Raw genomic sequence first — 24,381 nt, 5'->3', positions numbered from 1 at the left:
TTACCAAATTCTGGAAAATGGAGTTTTTATGTTTGTAGAGTTAATTTCTTTTGTTTGTTTTATTTCACCTGAGGAAACTCTACCTTTGGGAATATCAAGTTTGATTCTCCACAGATTTCTAGCAGAATAAGACAGCTGTTAAGTCCTGATTACCAAGAACTTCTATGGTTTTGGACCAGATCTTTTTATCTCTAAAATTTGTCTCCAAATATTGATTATTTTATCAAGCCTGTTGTGCTCGGCATTATGAGGAATTTAGACCCCACTGTACAGGTCAAAAAACAACAAGTCCTTTTTCTTTTTACAGATGACTAATATTTTAAACGCTGTTACACAGGGTGATCTCTACAGTGTTCCAAACTATTGCACATGCTGCTTTTGTTCAATTCTCCACAATAACCCATGCAAATGACTAAATAAGATTTTTTTATTATCCAAAATTATATTATATTATATTATATTATATTATATTATATTATATTATATTATATTATATTATATTATATTATATTATATTATATTATATTATATTATGATTTGGACTGAACAAACATACCAGTGATGAAAACAGCATTTTTATGCCAATCACTCAAAATCAATAGTACCAAATTATTCTGGATAACAGATTGAAAAGGATGTAAAGAGCTATAAATGTACACCTGTCATATTTTTGCATTACATAGAAGATCATTTCATGAAAAAATAATTACAAGGTTCCATGTTGTGGAACATTTCTTTGATGTCACCTTAAGAAATGCTCTCATCCATTGAAATTCCTCGGCAGTTTCTGCCTGCATCTCATCTGAGAATAATGACCTTCCCAGCCAAATTTTCTGTTTGGAGGTACACTGCCCCACCCCTCTGCACACCCAAATAGATTTTCTTTTGAAGGATGTGCCACAGATTCTCCTGAGGGTTGACAGGATGATTGTGGCCACGCCATAACTTCCCTCCTTTTTATACCCATTGCAACCAAAGATATGATATATTTTGTAGCAAGGAATGAAGCATTGTCCTGCATGAATATAATTTTACTGCAGAAGGCACAGTTCTTCTTTTTATGCCATTTCAAGAAATGGTCAGGTAGAGAATGCACGTATTTTGCAGAGGTCACCCTTCAGGCACTCTGGGGGCCTATCATCTGAATGCACACTATTCTAGCTGATGGTGTAGTCTTGTTGGGTCATGGTGGCAACCAACAACCACCAACAACTCCATCTATTGGAACCATGCAGTGTAGCACAACTTTTCTCAGTGAATAAAACACTGAGGAATGTCAAAATTCCACAGTGAATTTGCCTTTATTGCAATGCTGCCAACTAATCACTGCTAGTTAAAGGATTAAATACCAGTAAAAACATAGTTTATAATCATATCTTACTTTTTTTTTAATTTGACCTTTGATTTGGTGACACACTGCACCTTTAAGCTTTTGTAAAGTGTCCAATTCTGTCTATTTTTCTCACAAGGTATTACACTATCCAATGCTTTTTATTCGCAGAAAGTTCGATCTTTTTCTCCATACTGCATGGAAACTATGACTTGTTAATTAATGTGGATACCTTAATATCCTTCAACAGGACCCTTGCTGATGTAAGAAGACCATTTTTGTTGTATCATCTGCTGTTGGAGTACAAGTATGAATTTATAAATAAGTACCATTTGTGACTGCAAATAAATGTTCATTTAATGTACAATCATGACTATAGCCTGGAATGGTATACAGCATTTATATCACAATAATCTTTGCTTTGAAAGCAAAGATTATTGTGTAAATTGCGTGTGTAGGAACTTAGGAGGACAACTAAGTGTAATACATATTTATTAGTCATGTCCCAACCATGGGACACCTGGTAGCAATGGGTTGAGCTCCCCTTGGAAGCTACGCCTATTTTCACACTGCAGTTAAGTCTGACCTTAATCCATTTTTTTCACCAGATATCTAATTTATTTTAGTGAACAGCACAAGTCACACTGAATCTGACCAATTCTGAAACAGATCAAGGCCACTTTCAAATGTGGTACTGAATAGGATACATATTGGAGTTTATGGGTCTGCAACTGTGTGGTCTGAGCAGCCAGGTCACATTCAATGTGACTTTGATGTCAAATCTTGAGGCGATGTGTTGACAGATGTGTAAAAGGTATTTCTTGACATTCTAAAGTTTTGGAAGAACTCCAGCTCTGTGAAACCACTCGCATCCCGATCCTACAACTCCTGGCTTCGACCCCACATCCAAACACTCCTCTGTACTGATGTTGCAGCATTTGCTCCGAGTAGGGACACCATAGCTAAATTAAATTTTCTTTCTCCTCGTCACCTTTTATACTATAACCTGCTCACAAATTTGCCAACTGCTGCAACACAATGTTTTAAAAGAAACCCGCAAATGACGATACCAGTTACCTCCACGTTTGTTTTCGTGAACACTGTTCTCTGCGTGACTTCATTAATGTTCCATTAAGAATGCGGGTCACTTCAGGAGCGTGAGCTGTTCACACAGCAATCCACAGATAGGTCACAAATCTTGGATTTATTCAGTAAATTGGAACTGAGCATTAAGCCCTGCAGTGTGAATGTAGCTTAATTATCAAACCCGCCTGAGGTTGTTATCAGGCGATGTGAACAAACAGAAGAAATAAATGTATACATCATGAGGTATATATATAATCCCTAAAAAGTTTGGTTTGGTTGGAAAATTTCAGTATTGAACAGGAACTAGCAGTAAATATTTCCATAAGTCTGCCACAAGTCCTAAAACTTGCTGCTTTGCAGCACATATGAGCTATTTGTCAAGAGGTTTGTTTGAAGCCATCCAGCCTTCCTAATGCCACATCTAAATTCACCTGCTGTGGTGGAGGTTCGCTGCCTCGGCTGGTGAGGCGGCTCAGGATGCTCCTCTCAGACATCTGCAGGCGGGCTGACACTGGCGGGATCCTGGACAGCATGTTGGGTAGTCGTGTCACATCTGCTTTCATGTCACTCAGAAGCTCCTCCAGCTGGTTCAGCACTGTAGGAGCACAAGAACACACACTAAGTCAATCAGAATAATAACTGTGTATCACTTATGTAAAAACTGTTGAGTCCTGAACATCTGGTGTTGAGACAGAGCAGAAAATAGTGAAGCAGCATGCAAGCAAAATGCATGAAAACTTTTGAAAAATTCAACTCAGAAATGCTTCAATCCCTGACTCTTTAAATAAAATATGTAGTAATAAGTAATAAAGTATTAAGTAAGATTTGAATGAACAAAATTGAAAAGAACTAAAAAATCCAAGAGGGTTACAGACATGATTAATACCGTAGTTTCATTCAGTCTCCAACTCTTCCCAATCTTTCATCTTACAAATTACTGCAAGCTAGTGACACAAATTCTCATAAAAACGAGGCCACCATGTGAAACAGGATCTTTATTCAGTGCCTGTTGGAGGCTCTTCACAGAACAGTGATATGGAAACATCTGTGTGCACTTCCTCTCCACCCTCTTTCTCTGTCTGGATCATGCATAAACAAGATTTTTTTTTTTTTAAATGCAAAAATGTGATACAATATGTTTTCTAATTCTAGTCACTGTGAAATATCCTGAAAAATTGGGTCATCTTCAAGAGAAACAACTCAAAATGGTCCCTTACTAATGCATTCACACAGCAAACGAAAAAAAGTCCCTTTTTTTTCTCACAAAATGTCAGTTTTGGTGGATTATTTTCCCCTTACACCAGTATATCAATTTTGGCCATTGAGTGAGGAACTTCTGAGTTGTTATTAGTCTTGGAGCTGGATCACAGACCTTTGTGCAGCACGGCATTGGCAGGCTTGTTCCCAGCCAGAGACTCTTTGGACAGGTGTTGATGAGATTCGGCTAAACATTCCACCTCAGCAAAGCGGGTGTTGAGAGCCATGGCCGGGTGACTGGGATCCTGGGTCATGTTGAGGTAAGCTGCCCGCCGAAGCTGCTCCTCAATCACCAGAGCCTGCTCCAGCAACTACAGAGGGAAAATCAAGTTAAACACAAGCACCACGGTCAGGTTCAGCTGTTGTACTATTTAGAAAACAAAAACTCCAAACTGCCTTAAAGCGACGAGCCAGGAACTTGTTCTTCATCTCTAGGTAGTTGCCCTTATGCATCTCAGTTTTGAAGGGCTCGTTCAGAATTGCATAACGAGGGTCATTCTGAATGTCTTGCCAGCGAGCATAGCCATGTCTGAGATAGTTTTCTGATCAAGGGAAAGAAATAGCGGCAGAGAAGCTTATAAATATCATTCAAATACGAAGGCATAGGTTGGTGGAAAGCACAGTTGTAAATCACTCCTCACATTTGGTAAATATCAGCTATTCCTCTACAGCTCCTTCCTGTCATAAATAATTACATCACTGTGCGAAATGCTGAGCTTTTTGCTCTGACATGGGAAAGGATACGTTACGATGCCAGCCAGAAGCCAATAGTCATGGCGACGGTGCCAGATGTCATGCATTTTTCCAGAAGACAGCGCCGCTCGCTCCTCGGTCTGCCAGAGGGTGTGCAACTCTGACAGTGAAACAAGACAGTTGTTGTAAAAACACAAACAAATAGTCCAAATGTTTACATGCTCAATTGTGTAGAAATGACAAATAATATGAAATATAACTATTATGCCAATTTCTGTTTTTGCAGTCTACTGACAACCACATCACACTGCACTCAGTTTTGATTTTATACCCATAAAACTAAGAAGCTTAAAGACAAAATAAAGATATACAGCGTAATAGCTTTGAGTCTGAAAAGTGTTCTTAATATGAGTGGCAGAGAGAGTTCAGATGAAGATAAATTGGATTCAATTCATGAATTTGTCTGTCAACCCTTTATAGGGCACTCAATGACATATCTTGAAATTAGACATTTTAAACTAAAATTGTCCTTCTGGTATGTACCAAGACCTCCATTCCGTTGTTACATTAAAAAAAAATTTGTTTTATGCTGAAAATGAAAGAAAACAAAGTGATCAAAAATAGTCATTTGCCTGATAAAGGGTTAAATATTGACTTTTACACTTTAATCAGTGGTCTGATCCATTCCAACAGATTATATTCGCAGAAGGAATAAGGAACATTTTAGGCCAGTGATTGATCCTTTAAGGTTTATTCTCACCTGTAAATCCTCCATCAGCAATATTAAACATGAACTTGGCTTTGAATCCATTTTTGTCTTCCTTCCTGCCCTCGTCCATCTCCTCCAAAGAGTCTTTGTCTCCATTTAATCGACTCTCTAACGCGTCTTCACTCTTCACATCATCTGTGATGGTCATATAAAGCAGAATTTCTCAAACACGGTTTTTTCCAAGAGGTGCACAGTTGAATTGCCATTTTCACTCACACTTATTTTATTTGAGAATTCACATCATACTCTGCATTACCTGACTTATTTTCTTTGTCTTCGTTTTTTTCTGGAGGACAACCAGCATCTCCTTTTTCTGAGAACTTCTCGATTTCTTTGCTTGGGTCCACTGAGGATAACAAAAACAAACAAACAAACAGAAATAAAAGTTAAACATGCAGCGTACAAGCTTGCAGATGCACACTTTTGTAGCACATGAATCATGCACCACTCACTCTTAGGTGAAGTATGACTGGATAGCATCTCGGTCTGTTTGAAAGGAGACTCTTTCGGGTTACCAGATAGTTCGGCCTTTGTGGAGGGGAATTTTGTTCTGTTCTGCTCATCTCCAGTTTTCTCATCTGAGCTGACTTTGCTCTCTTCAGTGTCAGCTGCCTTCTCAGGAGCAGATGCTGGCTCTGCACTGGGAGCCTGCTGGGAAAATAGACAGGGCACCAGGAGGAGGAAGAGGAGAGTTGGCAGAAGCACAACTTAAAAGGTGTCTTAGATCGGCAGCCTGGAGGCTTATGTTACAATGTGATGACTCATGAGGAGATGGACAAAAAAATAAAGTAGAGCCGGATAAAAGTGATGGGTAGTGCAAGAAAAAAACGGAACTTACTTCCTGCTCTGATAGTTTCTTTCCATCTTGTTCTGTGGTCTCCTTGTCCTCAGCAGAGCCCACCAAAGACTCAGTCTTCTCTAGAGCCCAGAAAACAATAACTTGGCTCACTGTTTATTTCTTCATTATTTTGTTTCTGAACATAAGCATTACTTTCATGTGAAGAGAAAAATAAAATATGCCCAGTGCAGACACTGTTCTGACCTGGAGGGATGGGGGTGCCGGGCTGGGTAGCAACAGGGCTGGCTGGCACAGGGGTGTTGGGATCAGAGGAGACACTCTCAGTGAGTTTCTTCAGCTCCATGCCGATGGGAATAAGATCTGGAGAGCTCAGCTTCCCATTTACATGCTCAAACTCTTGTACCTGCAGAAAAGAGATTGCTTTAACAGTTAGAATGAAAGGAATCAATAGTTTTAATTTTGCTTGTACTCCGATGGGCCAAGTACGTTCAAGTCGAAGACATTGAAGAAAAATAAAACGCTATTTGTGGTGTAAAGATTGCTCTTTAAGAATCCATGTCTCTATCTGATGAGCAAACAAGTAAATGCACATATTTCACACATCTTCAAAGCTTGCTTTGCTTATAATGGAAAAGGCAAATGGCACATTGTGTTTTCAGGACAGTCAGAGCTGTAACATTCCATTCATTGTAAATGTTTAAAATCAATATCCAGAATTTATTTAACATTCACACAGTTGCTCAGATTACAAAATTTTGACAGCTCCTTGTAGAGCTGGAGCACTGGCAGCTCACTTTGTAAATGGCTCCATATTTATGTCATGTGGTACAAAACATATCATTCTTTACAATTGTATCCTCCTATAGAACACAAAATATTTGCAAATGCAATATTCAACAAATACCCCCATACACTAAGAAGTCTATCAACTAAACAAATGTGCACATAACTAAACTAATTTTGCTTTAGTGATATTGTAAATATGTTTTAACTAGTTGGAAAAAAAAAAACAGCAAAAAGATGTCTTAGATATTCTGATCAAAGTTTGCCCAGAAATTAGTATTAATACTTACCAGGTACCTAAGTTCTAATGCAAATATAGTACTTAATTCATTTACATATCACACAAGAAACACAACGTGATTGGGAAACATTAGTCTTGTCATAGAACAGAAATGTCCGGCATGAAAAGCTGTATTTTTCCAGATATTTGCAGCCTCGTACAGGTAGACACATGATGATACAGTAACATGCTGTGCACATTGTTAATTCATGATGACTTAGTGAAGCTACAGATGTTTGTGAAGTATAATTGTACCACCTGATTAAAATATGCCTGATTTTTCACATGCATCCTTCTTACCTTTCAGGTGTATGCATGGCAAACAAATCTCACAAAACCTTTCAGCATTTGAAGCTTCAACGCTGGGAGACTTTGTACCCCAGTGAACATTTTTTCCCTCTCTTTCTCGCTCTCTGCCTTTCCTTCTGCCCAGACATGCTGACCTACTTTTTCCTAATCTGTTAGTGTTCCAGCTCAAGACTTAGTGTTGTGTGTAAAAGATGTCTCTGGTTGACTAAGCACTACCTTTTTCCTGACAAGCGACATGACTCCGATCCTGGTGAGAACATGCTGACGAGACAAGCCCTCACGAGGGACTCCATCAGCAAAGGTCTCTGCTCCATCGGCCCCTGGCTCACATAAATGTCTCATGAACAGAGACACATAGGCCCTGGTAAACAAGGATAGTTTAGACATACAGCAGCAAAGTGGACCTGTGCTTTTGTCACAAGTACAAACTGTTAACAGTTAGAAGGCAGTAAAACTGCTAAAGGTAGGCTCAGAAGCAGCAGTGTCTAGGAGAGCAGAGGTAGAAATATAATTCTATCATGTATATTAAAGGTGGAGTATGTAAGATTTTCAATATTTTCAAAATAAATTAATTAATAAAATAACTACAATCATAATTAAATAGTTTGTTTTAAACATGTAGGTTCCAGTCTGTCCATATTTGATGTGTTATTAAATTAGAAGCTTAATTAATGACAAAGACCCTTCTTAAATGTTTGCCTACCAGTAAAAAAAAGTGCTTTTTGTCATTTGTCATTAATTAAACTTGTAATTTAATAACGCATCAAATATGGACAGACTGGAACCTATGTGTTTAAAAAACGATCTAATTATGATTGTAGTTATTTTATCAATTAATTTATTTTGAAAATATTGAAAATCTTACATACTCCACCTTTAATATATTATTCTAGCCGTATAGATTGTACAGCCATCTTCGAAGCAGTACAAAAAGTTGCTGATGCTGCCGAATTAAAGGGTTTCAGCCAGATACCTTTCATTTTACCTCTTTGTTGTTAGAGAAAATGTATAAATGTAATCACAAGTGTTAGGCAACTTTGAGGCAATTCTAATGCATTAAATAACACATGTTTTAACAGTGAAATCATAATCTTTATTGTACACAATAGCAATTTGAGTAGCAAGAGATATCATCAGCAGACATCTCTGCAATAGCAGCCAGTAGGAGTCAGCTGACATGGTGATTTTATTAACCTGGGGGACTTTAATCTACTGACACATAGTACTGGTGTATTCTAATTTTACTCTTTTCAGAGAGAACGTATAGAATTTAAAGGGGATTCGGTATCTCAATTTCCTGTTTCTAACGGCTTGGAAATTACTTTCAAATGACATTTAGCTGCTGATGACTGAAGTTTCCACAAAATGTAATTTAACAGCAACAAGTAAAACTGGTAAATAGGACAGTCCTCAAATAAGCCATTATATGCTGGTTATCGCTTTGATTTTACTCACTAAAAGAAAGATTAGTAGTAAACATATCAGTAATAACAACAGTAGCACAAGTTGCAGTGGTTGTGTGGGGCTGCAACACCACAATTATAACATTATTAAGAGCCCACTGGAGGTTTGCACTGACTCCTACATGGAGTCAGTGTTGAGAAAAATGTTCAGACTTTCCTCTGATTATTAATATTGCTAACCTTCTGTTGCATGAAAACTAAGTCAAGGTTTAAGTTGGTGCATTACAGTAAAATCTAAAATCAGTGTAGAATCACCTGAACTCTCGCTCACTCTTCCCCCTCAGGTCCCTCACCAGCCAGTGGGAGTTAAATGCATCCTGCGGAGGCATGCCCCAGCGCATGATGGCGTTGAGGAAGGCTTTCCTCTGGCGAGCATTGAACCCCAAGACCTTGTGATGAAGAAGAGATGGAAGTGTAAACAGATTTGAAAGAGAGAGTAAACAAAGCATCCTCAGAAAAAAAAAACACAGTATATTCCTGTACATGCTGCATATTAGACAGTAAACATTAAACAGTAAACATTGTGTCATCGTTTGCTTGATACACAAGGAAGTGAATGAGAAAACAATCAGATGCAGAGGACTGATGCTTCCTGACATGCTAGCCTATTGTGGTTCTTCATCCAAACCTTTTTTTTTAATCTTTTTAAGCAAAGTTTACAGAATTATTAGGACTACACAAATACACACCATGCAAATTGTTTTCACAATTCTTCACTAAGTTTCTACAGATATATTGGAAAAATTTCAATTTCTTAGAATTCATACCTCAATACTGCCTCCAACACGTGCCAGTAAGGGTGGCAGAGGTTTGTCCTTCTCACTCTTGAGCTGCCGGCGAGACTGTCTGCGTGCACCTGCCAAAGGCCAGACCAAACCTTCATTAGAAACATGGCAAATACGACCTTTAAAAATAAGCTTAACTGACACTAATCTGTGTCATTTAGTATTTCTTGAGACCGTAAAAAAAAGAAAAAAAAAGTAAAATCAGGATACCTTCAGGCCTCTCCTCAAAATCTTCGTCCTCATCCTCGGACCCGATGGAGTACTCCGAGTGATTGTCTGAAAGATCATCCTGCCATTCTGAGCCACACATCAAAGAGAAACAGTACATTGCATTCGCTTCTGCTGGTGGCCACCTGGGGGCGCCATGGCACTGCAGATTACTACAGACCACTACAGAACTGCTGGGCATGCACACGATGCACCACTTCTGTCCTCTGGAAGTGAGGTGAGAGCAGACAACTACAGCAGACACTCACTTTAACTTAGAGTGTACTCCAATCTGCAATAGGCTGTGAAAACTTTACACACCCTTAAAAGATCAACTACAGGACAAATGCAATAGAAAGAGAAGTTGGCGAACTATTAAAAAGAAGTGCCCTGAATATGATGTTATAAATACATGAGATACAAATGCTTTAAGGTTTTTATACTGTCACACATTACGTGGCAAACCTCATAGAGACCATATTCTCTTGGTAAGAATTACAGGAGAAGAGTATTTGCATCTTTGTCTTTAAGATGATCTGTTTAGGAGATAAGTAGACTGTATGAAAATAGATGTATGCAGCCTGCAGCCTAAAGCAAATGAAGACAATGCAGATGTGCCCAACTGTGTTTTATATAATGGCCAGCAGGGGGAAACTTTTATGAGAGCATAGGGAAGAAAAGGGGTCAAATAATATAGAAATTATGACTGAAGCTCAAATGTGATTACTCTCTGACCTATCAGTGCTCTGCAGTGCTTCTATAACCACTGTACTGTAGCACTGCAGAGCTCATTAGGAGCCACAGCTGGACGAGAACGAAAACACGCAACAGGACTGTATCTGTCAGGTGGCGCTAACTACATAATTAACCATTCGAGAGAAAAAAAAAAGATTGAGCTGTATTGTACCAGCATATTGTAACTCTCTTTTTATATGTAAACTCTGGAAATGTTTTTCATTTTGGGTTTTTTTAGTCTGCTTCACACATGAGCATGATGGATATTTTATGATCTACTTTCATACAGAACAAACAGACATCAGATTTGGGTATGCTTGTGGTGAATGACAAACCCACTGCTGACTCACTATGAAAAGATCAAGATAGCAAAAGCCAAACTACTGAACTCAACAAAACCATCATTGGCCATATTCATCTATTTCATACAGTGTATGTCAATCCAAAAGACAAGGTTTAAAATCTACTGGGAAGCAACAATTAGCACGTCTTGGTGGAAGTTTATGGCAGCACACCAAAGCTAAACATGCAGGTCCTGACTGACCAGGTGTGTGTTTCTGCATACCTTGGTCCTCCTGGGTCGTATCGTTGTAGTTGACCTGCTTCCGGATGCGTTTGCCTTTGCCCAGGTTTCTGGCCAGGTCCTCCTGCTGCTGCTCATAGTGATGACGGAGAAGCTTTTCCCAGTAGTCAGGGTCCACATTCTCCTCTTGCTTGATTATCTCCCGCTCCACTTCCTCCTAAATGTAAAAACAATCAGAAGTAAATGGTGGTGACAAATAACAAACTCTTAATGCTAACATTGTAAAGACATTTTAATCTCAATATTAATATTTTAATATGTTGTCAGATTTCTAACATTGTTTTGCAATGATTAAATCGTTCATTCGCTCTCAGCTCATGTATGTTTGTGTTCCATGTTGTCCTGAATATAAAAATTGGAATCAGTTAGTCGGTCATTTTCCTGACCACTTGTCCGATTAAGGGTTGCAGGGAAGCTGGAGCGCATCCCAGTAATCACTGAGCGAGAGGCAGGGCACACCCTGGACAGGTCACCAGTCCATCGCAGGGCAAAACTGGAGTCTGCTGTGACTTAAATATTACCACTTTTTCCACTTGTTTCCTGTCTCCATATAAAGATTTTGACAGCTTCTCATTCAGCATCATTTAAGCAGTTTAGTGTAAACTTCTATTGTTAGTGCATAAAGCATCAGAGGCAAAAGTCTCTCAAGTCTATCAGAGGACGCATGACATGCTGGTGTGTGTGTGTGTGTGTGTGCGTGTGTGTGCCCTTGAGTTTGAAAAGGAAAAGAAAAGCAGCTTTCTCTGTTGGCTTGCAGGTAAAAGTAACAGAATATTCTGTTTTGAACTGCATCATCTTCTTTTGCATGATTAAGCATAAAGAAAGAAAAAAACGAACCGTGTTTTCTGCCAGTTTGTGATCTTTTTTTTTTCTTCCTGTTTTTGATCTGAATGTATGCGTAAGCTGAGGAATGTTGTTATACTCTCACCTCTCCATCTTCTTCTTTCACCACATACTGAGCCACCTTAAAGGAGCTCAGGTACTCGTTCATGTTCTGTATCTCTGTGTCTTCAGTGGCATCCTGGCTGCGATCAAGCAGTTTTGAAATGGCATCATCATCATAGTGAATCACACTGCCCTCCTCACCATCTTTGTTGTCCCCTAGTGATGAAAAGTTCGTAGTAACAAACAGGAAGTATTTTAAAGCAGACAAAAATTATGCAGATTTTGGTGAGGTGAATGATAGTGAGTATCAAAAAATATTTTAGAGATTCTTCACTGACTCCTGATGTTGGAGCTGAAGATTTGTGTACAAATCTGCAGGTTTTCTGCATGTCTTCGTTTGAGCAAACACAAGCAGATACATCCTTTCTGACAGAATATGTACGAAAATAAAAATGTATCAGAAAGTCAGCAGATAAATGAATATTTATAAATCTGCCATCTGTCATATTGGACAGTTTAAGTATTAACAGTGGTATTACTTGATTAAGACTAAAAACATACATACTGAGTTGTTTCATTCTTGCCAAGTAAAATGTAGAACCAGAGAAGACCAGCCGATTTGTTTAATGGGAAGGTGGGACATTTCCAACATTTGACAAACTGAGGCAGTGTACTTTCATGGTGACTCTTGATGCAGACTCAACGTTTGACATTTCTGAGCACAGCTGAAAAGATTACTTTTCTAATATCCAAAGAGTTTTGAGTCAGTTTTATTTGGGCTTATAAATGTACTTACTGCCTACACTGTGGCTAATTTTGTTGTTATTGTGTTGGATGTGCAATGACATTGTGTTTGTGTTTGCATTTTAATGGTTTTATGTTTTGTTCTGAAAAATATAAAATCAAAATTAAGCCAGTTTCATCATTTTGCTGATTTTATTTTTCACAGTTGAAAATAAAAATGACTTCTAGTTTATTTTTAGTTTTTTCAAGATTCAAGATTCCTTTATTTGTCCCACAGCTGGGAAATTAACGGTGCAACAGCAGCAAAAGGGAACACACAGGAAAAAGAGCCAGGCATGGAATAAAATAGAGATGATAATACATATAGAATATAAAAATAGATAAAGGATACGAAAAACAGTCCAGATAATGGTTTCAACTTGTAGGTATAACTGTAAGTCTACCTGTACTAGTACAGAGAGGAGCAAGCCTGAGAATATACACTAGAAATATTTACTATAATATACATTTTTTTTTATCATTGTAGGACAAAATTTTAATAAACGCTTGTTTTCTTTTTTTTTTGTTTTGTTTTGTTTTGATTTTGGGTGGTCGGGGTGGGGAGGGGTTTAACAATCACTTCTGAACAGAAAACTTAATGACTTAAACATGAACATTCTGAATGAAACGGACCCTGACAGTCTAAAACTAAATTAAAAATTCAAACTTTGAGTTTAAAATCAAATTTTAAGATAATTTCAAGTTTTAAATTCAAATTTCAAAAGTTCCTTTTTACAATTGAAAAGTCATTTTAAGGCAGGTTATGAACACATACCCATAGTTCGTGCTGCCTCCATTTCATCCTTAAAAAGCTCCTCAGTTCCAAATTTGAGGATGTCGTCCAGTTCCTGTTTGGACATGGAGCCAGTTTTGGAGCCAAGGCCAGGTCGTACCACCAAGTGAGTCAGCATCATTTTCCTCTTTGCCACCTGAGTAATTCTCTCCTCCACAGAGCCTCGAGTCACAAAACGGTAGATCATCACCTTCTTGTTTTGACCTATACGGTGTGCTCTGCTAAAAGCCTAGGAGAAGTGAGGAATGACTCGTAAGGACAGAGAGCAGCAAACAGCTGAAATCTGCTGAATAATAAAATGTAGCAAATGCATGCAAGACTCCATTATACTTTCTGTGTGAAACCAGTACTTGGATGTCATTGTGTGGATTCCAGTCAGAGTCATAGATGATCACAGTGTCTGCGCTCGCCAGATTAATGCCCAGACCTCCAGCCCGTGTTGAAAGCAAGAAGCAGAACTGCTGCGCGCCTGGAGCTGTGACACAAAACAACAAGAAGAAAAAAAAAAGACTATTGCTTTGTGTGCAAGAGAGTGTGATAAAGTGACAGCAAGCCTGGGGAAGAATGTGAAGCCAATCTAAACTTACAGTAAAAGAGTTTGAGAAAAACTCACCATTAAAACGGTCTATGGCCTCCTGCCTCAGGCCTCCTGTAATCCCCCCATCAATACGTTCATATTTATAACCCTCAAACTCGAGAAAGTCCTCAAGCAGATCCAGCATCTTTGTCATCTGTGAACAAGATGGAATAAACTTGGAATCTCCTGTAAATCTCAGAATATCAAATAATTTGCAGCCCATCACTCATGGTCACTTTAACTGGTGAGGGTTTCCAGCGAGTACACAGCATGAATGTCACTGTTACCTGAGAGAAAATAAGAACTCTGTGTCCTTCATCTTTGAGTTTCTTTAACATTTTCTGAAGCAGCGTCAATTTTCCTGAGGACTTCACCAGCAGGTTTCCATCATAAGAGCCGTTGGGTAAAACTGGAGCCTCCTTCAAAATAGACATGATTTCAGGCATCAGATACAGAAGTTTGTCATGTAGGAGTTTTTAGTTTAGCACATAGGGACAACCTTTGTCACTTGTTTTTTTGTTTTTTTTTTGTTGTTTTTTTTTTTTTTTTAAATAAACACTCCTGCAGAAATCACAATGTTTCACTTTTGCGTTTTTATTTTGTTTGTGTTTTTCTAGCTTACCCCAGCAGCCACAGGGAACAAGTAGGGGTGGTTGCAGCACTTCTTCAGGTCCATCATAATGTTGAGTAGAGACACTTGGTTCCCTCCACCTTTAGAATTAAGAGCCTCAAAGTTTCGCGTCAAGATGAATTTGTAATATTTCCTGCAGCAGATTAAAGATGTTGAAGATTTGAGCAGAAGAAATCCAAATGAAAATTAAAAAATGTGTCACACCTGTCAGTAATCCGGTATAATTTAAACATTAGAAATGTAGCGTTCAAGTCGTACTAAAACAATAGGAATCTCTTCAGAAACAGACATACTTTTGCATGGGACTGAGCTCTACCCTGACGATCAGTTCCGTCTTGGCAGGCATGTTCTTAAACACGTCAGCTTTGAGCCTTCTGAGCATGTGAGGTCCGAGCAGGTCATGGAGTTTCTTTATCTGGTCTTCTTTGGAGATATCTGCAAATTCTTCCAAAAAGCCTTCCAGGTTACTGTAAAGAGTAAACCAAAATAAAGAAGATTTTCATTAAAAAGACAAGATTTTTCTGACGCAATCTAATATATTCAATTCAAGCTAAACAATCAAAGCAAACATGGTGAATGTCTAGGTATAACTTCATTAGATACTTGGGAGGTAGCTTTAAAAAGAATAAGAGACAGAACTGACTTGAAGCGCTCTGGGGTGAGGAAGTTAAGCAGGTGGAACAGCTCCTCCAGGTTGTTCTGAAGAGGAGTTCCAGTGAGCAGCAGCTTGTAGTAGATCTTATACCCATTAAGAATTCTGAAAAACTGAACAGGACACACATCATTGTCCAAAAATGTACACTACAGCAAAGTGCAATGATTCATCTGATTACTAACAGGTGGATCAGAAATGGTTGTTTCACCTTTGACTGGTTGTTCTTCAGTCTGTGCGCCTCATCTACAACCAGACAAGCCCAAGTGATGGAGCCCAGGATGGCTTGATCAATAGTGATCAGCTCATAAGAAGTCAGCAGAACATGAAACTTGATAGGAGTGTCTTTCTACAGTAGAACAAAGAAAGTCTTACGTACAATGTCAACTATAACAGATAGTAGTCATCATGAGACGAGCATGAGGTGCAGTACCTTCATACGAAAAACTTTGCGTCCGGATTTTACCGCGCTGTCTTCAAATGTGAACTCATTCTCCCTGATAATAGCCCTGCTGTCTTTGTCTCCAGTGTATGTCACCACGTAGAAATCTGGAGCCCACATCTCAAATTCTCTCTCCCAGTTGATGATAGTGGACAGAGGTGCACTCACCAAAAAAGGCCCTTTAGAATGACCCTAAGAGAAAGGAAAGACATGGCTAAGCCACTCCTGGAGTACATCACAAGCAAAAGTAAGACTGTTTTCATCATATCCTTTTCTAAGGGTGCAAAATGATTTCATCGAAATCCACACTGCCATATATGTTTTACATGTGATTGGAAGGTGACAAAAGAGGACATTTTTCCGCTTACCTCTTTATACAGTGAGTAGAGAAAAACTATTGTTTGTACAGTCTTTCCTAGACCCATTTCATCAGCCAGGATAGTATCTGTGCCCTGTGCCCAGGAAAATCTCAACCAGTTCAGGCCTTCCAGTTGATATGGGTGCAGCGTTCCCCCAGTGGCATTGATGTACCAGGGCTGGTGCTCAAATTTGATGGTTGGCTAAGTAGTGTGAAAGACAGGCATGACTTGTAGCGATTGCAGATGTTAGAGTCAACAAACTGGGCAGCATTTAGGTCAGTGTGAGGTATTTAAGAAAGGAACTGGGAATTTGCCATTTTAGACCATGTGGGTACTACCGCTTTCACTTTTAAGATATCAAAAATTATAACTTGTTGCTGCAATCAGTGCCTTTCTGTGTTTCTCATTAAAAACATATCTCAGGCTGCTTACATCAATGATTGGAGCATCAGGAGGGACTTCTCTCTTTGGATGGTCCTCTTTAAGCTTCTTGCTTTTCCTCACCACAAGGGGGCGCTGGTCCTCTCCTAAAATTTGCTCTCTGTAAAAACGATTGCAGTGTTACAGTTCTGTAATACTGACAAATGTCTCAAACAGAGGAATAACAGAAGTACACCTTTGTTTGTCTGCAAATCATCCTTCAGTCTGTGTTTTTCATAGATATCACACAATTAGAAAAGAGTGGCAAAAAAAAGCTTCAAACCAACCTGTGGTCCCAGTAGAAGGTTTTATGAGTGTCATACTCTGGAACGCTGAACTCATCCACCTCCCAGGTGCACTGGTCATATGGTAGGTCTCTCCACTTGATCAGGTAATGCACGTCACCGTCCTTGTCAAAACTGTAATATATAAACATGAAAAAGAATAGAAAGTATGTTTTTCTGAGATATATTTTAACTGGTCAGTTATTTACACAAAATATTCATATTATTTATATTTTTATCATTTAAAAAAAGCATGTTTATCTCAAATAATTAAATGTGCGGTTCAGTGCAGCTGAATCTTGATCAATATCAAAAATATAAAGAGAAAGTAAATGCAAGATGTGGCAAGAACAAACTCAGTAGCTTCACATCAGTTCCGTGAAATATCTGGCATCTAAAATACACCAATGTTGTGAGAGCTTGTGCAACAGTGAGCAGCCACCTGTGGTTGAGTACCCGATGGATAACCATCCATTCTGGTTTAATGCCATAGCGGTAAAAGCGCTCCTCCATCGCAGCATACTGAGGGTCTTTGCTCTTCCTTTTCTCATTGTTGAGCTCCTCCTCTCCAGAACCGTAGTCATACGGTGGAGGTTCATCCATGTCGTTCTTCCGCTGGTAGTTCCGATACATGACTGTGTGATACAGCTCAAGCTGCTCAACCACAGAGCAAACACAAAATGTAGTTGGTTTCAACTCAAGACTCAACATTGGTAAAAGATTTTCATCCTGCCAATCGTATAATTCATCTACAGCATAACAACACAAAGCTACAGGATGGATTCAACCTGGAGAAAACAGCTGAAAAAAAAAAAAAAAAATCTTTCATCACTACGAATTGCATGTTAATTCTGATTGAAGTTTGAATGGTTTTGCATGTCAAACTATATGCCCATACATATAAAAACTTAAAATAGAAGATGTACAAAATAGTCTCCTGATTCAATGTGTGTGTTCCGCAGTAAACAAAATGTGCACTTAGATATTCTGGTCAAATGCTGATTAGAGAATGTTTCCTCTTCTGGCATCTCACCTGCAGTTCGCTGACCCAAGAGCAGTGCCAGTATGAAAGGCCAGCCCATTTTACAAAGAACTCCCGCTCCGGGTGGCCCTTGAGCGGGGGCTTGATCAGAGGATCAACTGGCTTCCCATCAGGCCCTGGAGGCAGTTCGGCCGGCAGCGGGGGTTCTCCCCATGTCCAGTGAAGAATCTTTTGCACTTTGCCTTTGAGAGGCGGACACTATGGAAAAACAAACAAGCAAACAAAAGGTGTCACAGATGTATTTTAAAATACTTTCCTACTACTTGTAAAAACCCAAGTGCAATCAATAACAAAAGATTTGAGCCTTATAAGTACCACTCAGGAACTGAATTACACACATTAGTATTTTAACTGTTAGCGTAATGTTTCTATAGGATAAGCCAAGAAAGGGTTAAGTTCAGACTCATTGCACACTTGGAAAGAAGTGAACATGTGAAGGATGATTGTCGTGTGGTTATTACATCTATATTCACATTTTTGCACCCACATTGCATCACTGGCTGAGCGTAGCAGTAAAAAATGAATGTTGAATCCCACCGGAAGTGAGAAAAAGCTCACCATGCAGCGCGGGCACAGCCACTCTCCGTTTGGGATCTCAGGCAGAGGTGGGTTGAGGCAGTGGATGTGGTAGGATGACGGACAGGTGTCACAACACAGAAGCTCTCCTCCGTCTTTACATACTCTACAAAACTCCATGTGGTCATCCTCTTCCTCACCTGCAGCCTCCTCTTCATCTTCCTCCTCATCTTTGGCCTCCCACTGGATTCCCTCCTTTTCCTGAGAGAGGGAACACAGCTGCTGTGAACATATGCAGTAGTAAAGATAATCCACCCTATTGCTGATATGACTGATTGGTTTGTATTCTGACAAGGCAGAGTTGGAGAGACTGAAACGCTGCATGAATCACTCTTTGTTGTCAGATCTCTTAACTTATTTATAAGTCATGCAGTGTAACTCTGTACAAATTATTCAAGACAGGCTTGAGCACCAACTTAGTAGACTTTAAGGACATAATTTTAAGAGCAGATCTCCCTGAAGCAGAAAAGTAGTTTAAGTCAAGGATTAAAGTTCCAATAAGTTAAAGTTAAAGTTCCAATAACACAAAGTATTTTCTGCATCTGCATATCTGCACATGTCCAGGAAAAACAGAACCTGTGGGAAAAACAATGGTTCATATAAAAAGGAAGACGACTGGTAAACGGAAAACGACGTGCCATGAGAACTCAAAATGCAGAGAAAATTTACTCAATATTATTATGTGTGTAATACATGATTTGCAAACTGTACAAACTAATTTGTGTAATTTTAGGTAGTTGTAAGTGTATTATTACATAGTTTGTATACAGCATAAACAATTTTCGGTGTAACTTTGGGTACTTACAAATATATTTTCAGTTGCAGGCACAAACATCTAGAAATAACGTGCGCAAAAAAATACACGATACACAAATTACAAAAAGCGCAAAATTTAAAGTTTTACACGGAATGTTTTTTACCTTCAGCCTCACAAATGTAATAGTTTTGAGTTCAAAAAGACTACTTTTGAACTACGCAAACAAATCATTAAATGAGTGTACAATTTGCCTGATACGCGCAGACAAAACAGCAGTTATGCACAGATCAGTTGACAAGTGCTCAAGGTGTTTCTGGAAACCTCACAGTTTGATGCTTGATGGTGTGTTTAGGTGCAGGTGAAAAGCTGGGGTATCTGGGTTTTCATTGGATTCTTTTAGTTATATCAAAGTATCATCTGTCTCCGTAACAGTCCAATAAGACTTGCTGTATTTGTTGCTATTCATTTTTTTCTGAAAAGTCGTAAAATAAAGTGACAGAGTTGCAAAGTTGGGTAGCTGGGTGACAATGGTGGTACCTGCATTCAGCTTTGGAAGTGGCAGAAGAGTGCAATCTTTATGAGCAAGTGACTTACAGCAAAATTATTTTCATAAACAGTTTTTGTTGAGATTTCTGTTTATCGTTTAAAGCCAGAATCAACATTATTTAATAACGCACAGCCACACTCTGCTTTTCTCTGACATGTTCCTTTGTTCACTCGTTCATCTGAGCTCTACTTTGTTGCAGGCAATAGTTGCAGGTTGAGATTATATAACATCATCACACCAGAAATGCCTGATAATGTGGTATCACAACAATATATTTCCGATCGGTGTCAAAATCTACTGCTATTATCACAGTTGATACAATATTGCACTCCTCTACTGGCAACGCTTCCAGGTTGTATTTAGTTTGACCCCTCTCCTTTCCTACAACCCAGAACTGGATTCAGCAGGTATAGAAAAAGCATTGCTCAATTTTCTAAACAGATAGTTGGATTGCTTCTCAACACGACTGAATGACAAACAAACGGTTTCTAAAAGTTCTAGTAGGGTACAATCAGGCTTGCCCATAGTGAAGTTAGACACTGCCATATCAAACATTTATGAGCAATACGACTAATAGATTGAAACCGCAGCTGTTAAAGTCCAAGTGATCATAAATTCAGCTTACACAGTGTGGACAGCTCCATTTTCCCTCAGGTGCCTTTTCCAGCTCAGGGTCCAGACAAACCAGGTGGTAAGCTCTTGGACAGGTGTCGCACAGGATAATTTCTCCACCCTGCTGGCAAACCTCACAATAGTCCTGGTGGTCTGTCTCATAACCATCACCGTCCTCCTCTGGAGATGGAAGGGGGGGGGGGGGGGGGGGGGGGGATTTAAAATGTTGTTTTTCCACACAGAATCACATTTATGGTTCAGTATATAGTAATTCACACATGACATGATGAGCAGTTGCTAAATCTGAATGACACCCTATGAGGATGAGAGCAACAGCTGAACACCCCCCGCCCCTCCCCCACCCCCCTCTACAAATAAAGAAGACAAAGCTCTTCATTTCTTATAATCAAACATTCTGAATTTTGAAGGATTTCAATGGGATTTGGAGGGAAAAACAAACAAACCACAGAGCATAGACAGACTAGACTATAAACATACTTTTCCTTTTTTTACGGCCACGTCTGGACTTTTTCTTGGTGGCAGCCCCCAAGGTATCATAAAGCACAGAGGCACTGTGGATACTGATGTCATCAAAGTCTGACTCCTCCAGGAAGTCCTCCTCACTCTGGAAAAGCAAACACACAGAGCTGAAGCGCTCCAAGCTACACGTAGAATTTGAATGAACTAACTCAGCACAGCAAACAGTTTGGTCAACTTCACTAAACTGAAAATGAGGGTCTGAGAAGCTATGAAGATAAATAAGCTGAGAAATAACAAAACATACCGAGGATGCTTTCTTTTTCTTCCCACTTTGGCCAGACTTTGATTTGGTCTTCTTCGGCTTGGGTTTCTTCTTCACTTCTTTCACAGTCTTGCTTTTCTTTCGAACTCCTGGTCCTGAGACAGGGTCAGATGTGTTAACCATGTGATAGTTTAGGTTAATGTTACTTATATAAAAACAATGCTTTCTGTCACAGTTCAGCTGCCCTTACCCTTTCCTTCTTTGGTTTTGGCTTTTTTGATCGGCCCTAGCTGAGAGCCCAGCTGGCTGCTGCTGACAGACGTTGGCTGAGCCACTGTAACAGTTTCCACGGCGGCAGCCACAGCAGCAGCCACAGCGGTGGCAGATGCGCCTTTGAACGGGTTGTTGGCACTGAACTCTCGCCACTTGGCCCCTAACACTGTCATCATCTTTGACATGGGAATCTTCGGGTTCTTCTTGGCAATGAGAGGCCTGAGTTAAACCAGTGGGACAGGAGACAACAGCAGCTTTATTATGTCACACTTCATTCCTGTTTCTCTAATTCGTACTTTCCTCTGCACTGGAGGGAACTGAGTCCTGATTTGCTGACATTCCACTGCCCCTTAAGTTTTGTTTTCCTTGCTTTGCTCTGTGTATATCGTGTTTATGATTTGTCAGGCAGCAGCTTGAGGTTTGGCACACTGGCCTGTGAAAGATACTGGGTCACAGCACTGAGTCCCAGAGCCTCCCGGCTGTCACAGGCATCCAGCAAGCAGCTGACTACACACAGGGGGCACTGCAGGAGCTCATGCTCCACTTTGTCAGAGCAAAGGCTTAGCCGATCCAGACAGCCCCAGGTGAGACAGACTCTTTATACCAACAGCCGAGCTTTCCAGCTCAAACAAAAAGAGCAGTGTTTGCTTGTCACACTACACTCTAGTCTCACTATGAAGTCTTGCTGGAAGACTCTTAGCTGGGAACTCCGACAGTCCACAGAAATTGAAACACAAAAAAGCTGTTTAACAGAAAGATAATGCAGACAAAATAAGTTTCTTGCCTTAGGAATTGACTGAAAGCCTTGTAGTTTGTGATGGTTTTATAGTCATCCTCTGTGAAGCCATACTGAACATCTTCAAGACCCCATTCATGCATCAGTTGACTGGATGATTTGGGTTCCTGTAGATGTACAGAGAACAGAGATCAACACACACATATGTATATATGTATATATATATATATATATATATATATATATATATATATATATATTACATGGTGAATATAATTCATTCTACACGACATCAATAAACTAAAATCAATACTAGTAAATATTGTGATGATAAAGCAACTGGCAGTACCCCAATACCTCAGAGTTTGGTGTTAAGCTCAGGCGTACTAAAGAGTGCTGCTTTCCACTTCTGCACCAATTGTAGACGTTTGTATGATGTCAATAATTTTTTATATTTTGCAGCATTGACATAAACACATTCTCATTGTAATGGAAAATAGAGAATTTGAATACAATTACAAATCTATTTTAAGAAAGAAGCTTAAGAACACTTAATAGTGAATATTCGATCTGCCTTGTCTTTAAGTGAGTCTACTTCTAAATCAAACATTAGGAGGCTCAGGTTTGTTCATGAATACACAATGTGGTAATGTTGTTTTAATCCCAGAGAGAGAGGTAAAGTTATATTCTTTCAGATTTTTTTTGCTAATTTCAACTTCTTCTGCCAAGTCTACCAAGTTTTGTTTGAAGTTTGTTTGTCTTTTGATCCTTTTTTAAGATGTTTTCGGGCTTGTAAAAAAATAACTTCATAATGATCTTTATCTACTAAGCATTTAAGTAATGGATACAATGGAAAAGGAAACTGAAAAAATATTATGCCTCTAAAAAACAAAACAAAACAAAAACACTCTAAATTTCAGTTCCAGGAAGACAACAGAAAATATTAAATGTTTCCATCCTAACAACAGACTTACTTTCATGTTACCATCATCATCGTCGTCATCATCCTCTTCCTCATCTCTCTTCTTTTTCCTGGGCTTTTTTTCTTTCTTTTCTCTGGGTTTCTTTTTCTTCTTTTTGGTGGGGCCATATGCACTGCTCTCACTCTCAGAACCTATTTCTGGACATTCCTGTTCCTCCTCCACCTCTGAAGTCTCCTCCAGGTCGCTGTCCACTCTTGTCTGGAGTCCTGCCTTTGGTGTTTTACAGGTACACACACACACACATAAAAAACAGAACATTTTTAAAAGGAAAAAAAAATGTTTCAACATGCACAGATAAATAACGGCAATCTGTGTATTACACTTGAGTTGCACACTATTCCCTCATCTCTGATGCTAAAGCAGTTACAACTAGGTTTAAATTGTTTGTAACAAGCAGGTACTAAGCAAGAAAAAGAACTGTACGATGAAAATGTGAAGTAATAAAACAAAACAAACTTAGGAATTTTAGTAAATATTGGGGATCTGATCAGTTATAAGACACCCTCACAAAAACAAGTGCTGTCAGAGGAAAGCGCTATACTTGATGGAATTTTCACAAATCAAATAACATCATCTTAAAGTGTCAAAGCTTTACTATTATATCAATTTTACTGCAATCATTAAATTGAATAAATTCCTTTGACTGTCAGCAGTGAGCTAATATGGAGTCAGGTGCACCTTTTAATGTGCTGTCAATACATGAAAACCAAGAAACAGGCTACCTCAGCGACAGCAGCCAATCACAGACTGAGATGCATTCTGCCTGTTTAATATGAGACATCTGGACGGCTGTATGGATTTAACAGCTAACAGGTGTTGTTTGTGTGATCAGGAGTGCTGCACATGAACACATTCACTGGAGGTTGCTTATAGTGTGCGTGTGATTAGTATAGGCAAAATTGAAAAAGTGAACGCTGTTTCTCTCCTCATCCACCTCACAATTAATTACATGCGCTTTTGTTCCCGTTGGTGTATGCACATGTGCGTGACAATTTTCATTGGTGAATGTGGCTCTGAATGGCTGTGCAGCTCTCCTTCAAGTAAACATTCGTTGCTGTGACATTTCATATTTGAATTTTAATTGTCTTTTCGTGTCTTTTTACATGTTTTAAAGTGGGTTTATAGCATGCAATTAAGCCCACACATGTGTGTGTACATGCAGGGGAGTAAACTGAGGGCACAGCGGCTTTGTGCTCAGCTTGCTGCCT

General features: G+C 39.2%; 1 protein-coding gene across 1 annotated transcript in view; it reads right to left on the bottom strand.

The window, feature by feature from the left end:
* Positions 1-24,381, bottom strand: part of chd5 (chromodomain helicase DNA binding protein 5) — a gene marked incomplete at both ends in the record, with an annotated part of 36,545 nt that overhangs the window by 1,620 nt on the left and 10,544 nt on the right. Inside the window, 36 exons of the mRNA XM_079241641.1 lie at positions 2,848-3,011; positions 3,789-3,984; positions 4,070-4,202; positions 4,418-4,526; positions 5,127-5,270; positions 5,392-5,481; positions 5,588-5,783; positions 5,974-6,053; positions 6,178-6,337; positions 7,523-7,667; positions 9,025-9,158; positions 9,537-9,625; positions 9,765-9,851; positions 11,062-11,236; positions 12,008-12,180; positions 13,523-13,769; positions 13,891-14,015; positions 14,154-14,271; positions 14,405-14,536; positions 14,740-14,881; positions 15,042-15,215; positions 15,392-15,513; positions 15,612-15,749; positions 15,834-16,034; positions 16,211-16,402; positions 16,634-16,742; positions 16,909-17,040; positions 17,348-17,559; positions 17,939-18,145; positions 18,506-18,724; positions 20,453-20,619; positions 20,938-21,064; positions 21,224-21,336; positions 21,432-21,673; positions 22,239-22,357; positions 23,165-23,383. Of these exons, the coding sequence (XP_079097767.1) occupies positions 2,848-3,011; positions 3,789-3,984; positions 4,070-4,202; positions 4,418-4,526; positions 5,127-5,270; positions 5,392-5,481; positions 5,588-5,783; positions 5,974-6,053; positions 6,178-6,337; positions 7,523-7,667; positions 9,025-9,158; positions 9,537-9,625; positions 9,765-9,851; positions 11,062-11,236; positions 12,008-12,180; positions 13,523-13,769; positions 13,891-14,015; positions 14,154-14,271; positions 14,405-14,536; positions 14,740-14,881; positions 15,042-15,215; positions 15,392-15,513; positions 15,612-15,749; positions 15,834-16,034; positions 16,211-16,402; positions 16,634-16,742; positions 16,909-17,040; positions 17,348-17,559; positions 17,939-18,145; positions 18,506-18,724; positions 20,453-20,619; positions 20,938-21,064; positions 21,224-21,336; positions 21,432-21,673; positions 22,239-22,357; positions 23,165-23,383 (5,532 nt within the window). The remainder of the gene's footprint in view (positions 1-2,847; positions 3,012-3,788; positions 3,985-4,069; positions 4,203-4,417; positions 4,527-5,126; positions 5,271-5,391; positions 5,482-5,587; positions 5,784-5,973; positions 6,054-6,177; positions 6,338-7,522; positions 7,668-9,024; positions 9,159-9,536; positions 9,626-9,764; positions 9,852-11,061; positions 11,237-12,007; positions 12,181-13,522; positions 13,770-13,890; positions 14,016-14,153; positions 14,272-14,404; positions 14,537-14,739; positions 14,882-15,041; positions 15,216-15,391; positions 15,514-15,611; positions 15,750-15,833; positions 16,035-16,210; positions 16,403-16,633; positions 16,743-16,908; positions 17,041-17,347; positions 17,560-17,938; positions 18,146-18,505; positions 18,725-20,452; positions 20,620-20,937; positions 21,065-21,223; positions 21,337-21,431; positions 21,674-22,238; positions 22,358-23,164; positions 23,384-24,381) is intronic.

The sequence above is a fragment of the Telmatherina bonti genome, assembly GCF_933228915.1.
Source record: "Telmatherina bonti genome assembly, chromosome: 6".
NCBI classification, from domain to species: domain Eukaryota; kingdom Metazoa; phylum Chordata; class Actinopteri; order Atheriniformes; family Telmatherinidae; genus Telmatherina; species Telmatherina bonti.
Note: the sequence above shows the minus strand (reverse complement) of the source record. Positions and strands in the feature narration are given on the sequence as shown.